This window comes from Acanthisitta chloris, unplaced genomic scaffold (assembly GCF_000695815.1).
Source record: "Acanthisitta chloris isolate BGI_N310 unplaced genomic scaffold, ASM69581v1 scaffold13389, whole genome shotgun sequence".
Taxonomy (NCBI): domain Eukaryota; kingdom Metazoa; phylum Chordata; class Aves; order Passeriformes; family Acanthisittidae; genus Acanthisitta; species Acanthisitta chloris.
Genome location: NW_008689856.1, coordinates 8,933 through 12,311, shown reverse-complemented (window position 1 = coordinate 12,311; position 3,379 = coordinate 8,933). Strand labels below are relative to the sequence as shown.

General features: G+C 58.7%; 1 protein-coding gene across 1 annotated transcript in view; it reads right to left on the bottom strand.

The window, feature by feature from the left end:
• Window positions 1-31: 31 nt before the first annotated feature.
• The window catches only part of ADAM8 (ADAM metallopeptidase domain 8), a gene marked incomplete at its 3' end in the record, with an annotated part of 11,704 nt that continues 8,356 nt past the window's right edge, over window positions 32-3,379 (bottom strand). The window contains exons 13-20 of the mRNA XM_009081593.1: window positions 3,318-3,373; window positions 2,233-2,322; window positions 1,372-1,567; window positions 1,094-1,193; window positions 835-1,012; window positions 669-746; window positions 472-556; window positions 32-102 (exon numbers count right to left, since the gene is read on the bottom strand). Of these exons, the coding sequence (XP_009079841.1) occupies window positions 32-102; window positions 472-556; window positions 669-746; window positions 835-1,012; window positions 1,094-1,193; window positions 1,372-1,567; window positions 2,233-2,322; window positions 3,318-3,373 (854 nt within the window). The remainder of the gene's footprint in view (window positions 103-471; window positions 557-668; window positions 747-834; window positions 1,013-1,093; window positions 1,194-1,371; window positions 1,568-2,232; window positions 2,323-3,317; window positions 3,374-3,379) is intronic.

Sequence of the window (3,379 nt, the reverse complement as noted above, 5' to 3'; positions counted from 1 at the left end):
GCCGTGTCGCCCGGGCTCGGAGGAGCAGCACGCTGCTGCCCAGCAGGGTGGCAGCCAGGGCCAGCACGGCCAGCACGGCTGCCAGCACCACGCTGCTGCTCCCTGCGGGGAACAGGAGCTTGGTGGGATACCCCCCGGGCAGGGAGCAGCAACATACAGGTGCCAGCTCCCTCCCCAGGCTCCCTCCGGAGACCCAAGGGGTTGATCTCCTCATGCTGATGGAGGAGCAACCTACAGGTGCCAATTCCCTCCCCAGGTTCCCTCCGGAGACCCGGGTGGTTGGCATCCCCCACGGGGATGGAGCAGTGACCTACCAGTCCCAACTCCCTCCCCAGGCTCCCTGTAGACACCCACGTGGTTGGTGTTGGGACACCCCATGGGGATGGAGAAGCAACCTACAGGTGCCAGCCCCGTCCCCAGGCTCCCTCTCCAGGACACTCTGGTCTGAGGGAGCCAACAACGGGCTCATACCTGTGACTATCCCTGCAATCTCCTGCTCACAGTAGGGTGCTGCCCAGCCTGGGTCGCAGTGACATTCCCGCCTGTGATTGCACACCTGGGATGAAGGAGGAGAACATCAGGGATGCTTTGCACCAGGACAAGCTGGAGGGTCCAGGAACACTGTCCAGGCCCACAGCAGCCCTGGGAAGGGTGATGCCACAGCTTACCCCATGGTTGTTGCACTTGGCCGAGCAGTTCTTGTCACCATAGACCAGGAGGTTCTGGCAGCGCCCAGCGTAGCAGACCTGGGCGAAGTCAGAGGGCTCTGAGGCTGCCCTGGTCCAGTGGTCTCCCACCTCCCTGCCACCCCAGCACCATGGCCAGCTCACTCACCATCTCCTCCCCACACTTGGCCCCAGTGGGCACCAGCCTGAGCTTGGCAGCCACCTCGCTGGGGTCGCTGCCGGCGATCACTGCCTTGCAGTTGAAGCGGCCAAAGGAGTAGTAGCCACTGCCAAGGATGGGTCTGGTGTTGTCACTCAGGCACAGCAGTGTGCCACACTTCACATCCCTGCAGGAGGTGCAGCTGTGAGTATGAGGGGGAGCTTGACTAGACCAATACAAGTCCCCCTCACCCCTGCTCCTTCCTTACTTGGGGCTGCAGGGTCGCTTCCCGTACTCGGTGAGGCAGTGGAGGTGAAGGTGCTGCTCACTGTTGTGCTTAAAGCAGACATCAGGAGCCACCTGGGCCTCTGTGGGACACATGGAAAGGGTCACACAGAGCCAGAGCCACCACCAGTGGCCATGCTTTAGGATCAGCAGCCCCAGCTCCCCATGGGATGCAGGAGACCACAGCCAGGTGGTCTGAGGGGCTCCAGACACACCCCCAGCACGTAGGTGAGGAGGATGGCCAGGATGTGGAGGCACTACCTGCACCCCAGAGCGCTCGGCACTGCTCGCCGTGGGAGGGGCAGGCCCCGTTGTAGCAGTATCCGTTGCCATTGTGGCAGGAGATGCCGTTCTCCTGGAACACATCCTCGGGACACTCGGCGCTGAGCCCGCTGCAGTGCTCAGGCAGGTCGCAGTCATTCTTGCTGGCCCTGCAGAGCACTCCAGCAGCCTTCACCTGCATGGAGAAGGGGATGTCAGCACTGCCTGGATGCTCTCACATCTCCAGAACTACATCCCAGCAGCATCTTCGTCTGGGAAACATCTCCCAGACACTAACACAAAGCCATTTGCTACTGACCAAGCCACCGCACAGGACAGAGGCACCCCCAGGGCTTGGACCAGCTCTTCCCATAGTTAAGTCTCTCCTTTGCTTTTAGCCTGGACTTGCCCCAGGGTCCTCTTCCAGCCCCATCTCTTCACATCAAGGCATTTCTTACCCTGCCTGGATGCAGGAACTACTACATAGAGCTCAACTTTGCCTTGGATGAATGGAGCGGACAAGGCTGGTTGGTTTCCCAAGTCAGGAATGAGCCATGCTGATCTCTGATCATTGCCCAGTCCTTCAACACCCTTCATTCTGCCTGTGACCCAATAGGGCATCTTGGCCTCAGGGTGCCAGGAACAGGGGCTGCTCCACCTTCCCAACCACTTCCCACCCTAACCCTCCCAATCCATTGAGTGTTCCTGGCTCTGGACATGCTGCCACCAAGGTCCTTCAGGCTCTCCGGTGGACTATGGACACACCTTGTCTGTACCAGAAGCACCACAGGAACCCAGGGCAGGACTGTGCACCCCCCAGCTCCCTGCCCTGCCGAGCTGGTCTCCCATGGGTGGCAGTACCTTGCAGTCCTGGCAGCATTCCCCCCGAGCACACTCGGCTCCCTCTCTCAGCTGGCACGTGGTGGCATTGCAGCAGCGATCTGAGCACTCCTGCAAGACGGGGACAGACTGGAACCCTCCTGGAAGAGCCCTGAAGGACCCTTTCCTTCCTTTCTGGAGACACCATGTCACCAGGTGCCAATGACAGCATAGCCACCACAGGCTGAACCATGGGGCAAAACCACAGCATCACCCCAGGTAGGGACAATTTCTGCTGCTTTACCCCCATCACCAACACCAAAGCAGAGGACCAGAAAGGATTTTTCAGAAGATGCAGGCTGACCTGGGCCTTTTTTCACATCTCTAGGAAGGAGAAAGCAGAAGGATCTCTGGGCTCCCTGCATGGGGGGAGCATTCCTTCAGGTCCCAGCACAGGGCTGTGCCCAGGGATCTATCCCAGAGGCTGTTTGTCTCAGCTGCTAGGGATGAGGAACAGCTGAGTGCAGCTCTTAGAAGGACAACATGCCATGATGTCCCCTCCTTGGGCACCTCTCTGGAGGACATGTGGGGGGATGTCCATCTTTCTAGGCTAAAATCACATCCTGCTTAATAATGAATACTGAGACCTCATAGCAGCCTTCCAGGATCTGAAGGGGCTACAGGGAAGCTGGAGCGGGACTCTGTGTTAGGAACTGCAGTGACAGGACAAGGGGTAGCAGATTCAAATTGAAAGAGGGAAATTGAGATTAGATGTCAGGACGAAGTTTTCCCTGTGAGGGTGGTGAGACACTGGCACAGGTTGCCCAGGGAGGCTGTGGCTGCCCCAACCCTGGCAGTGTTCAAAGCCAGGTTGGCTAAAGCCTTGAGCAACCTGTTCTGGTGGGAGGTGTCCCAGCCCAGGGCAGGGGTTGGCACTGGATGATCTCTGAGCTCCATTCCCACTCCTAAAATTCTATGATTCTATGAATATCCTCCCCAAGTAGCATCACAACACAAGGAAGATGAGTCTTGCCAAGCAAGAGTAAACCTCTTCTGGGAAAGACTCTGATGGCCAGGCCTCAGATCCCTGCCACACATCCTCCTTGCTCTCTTGGGAGCATCCCTACCTCCGGTGTGCCACAGTCGCACTGCTCTCCACGCTCCACGAACTGGTTGCCGCAGACTGGGC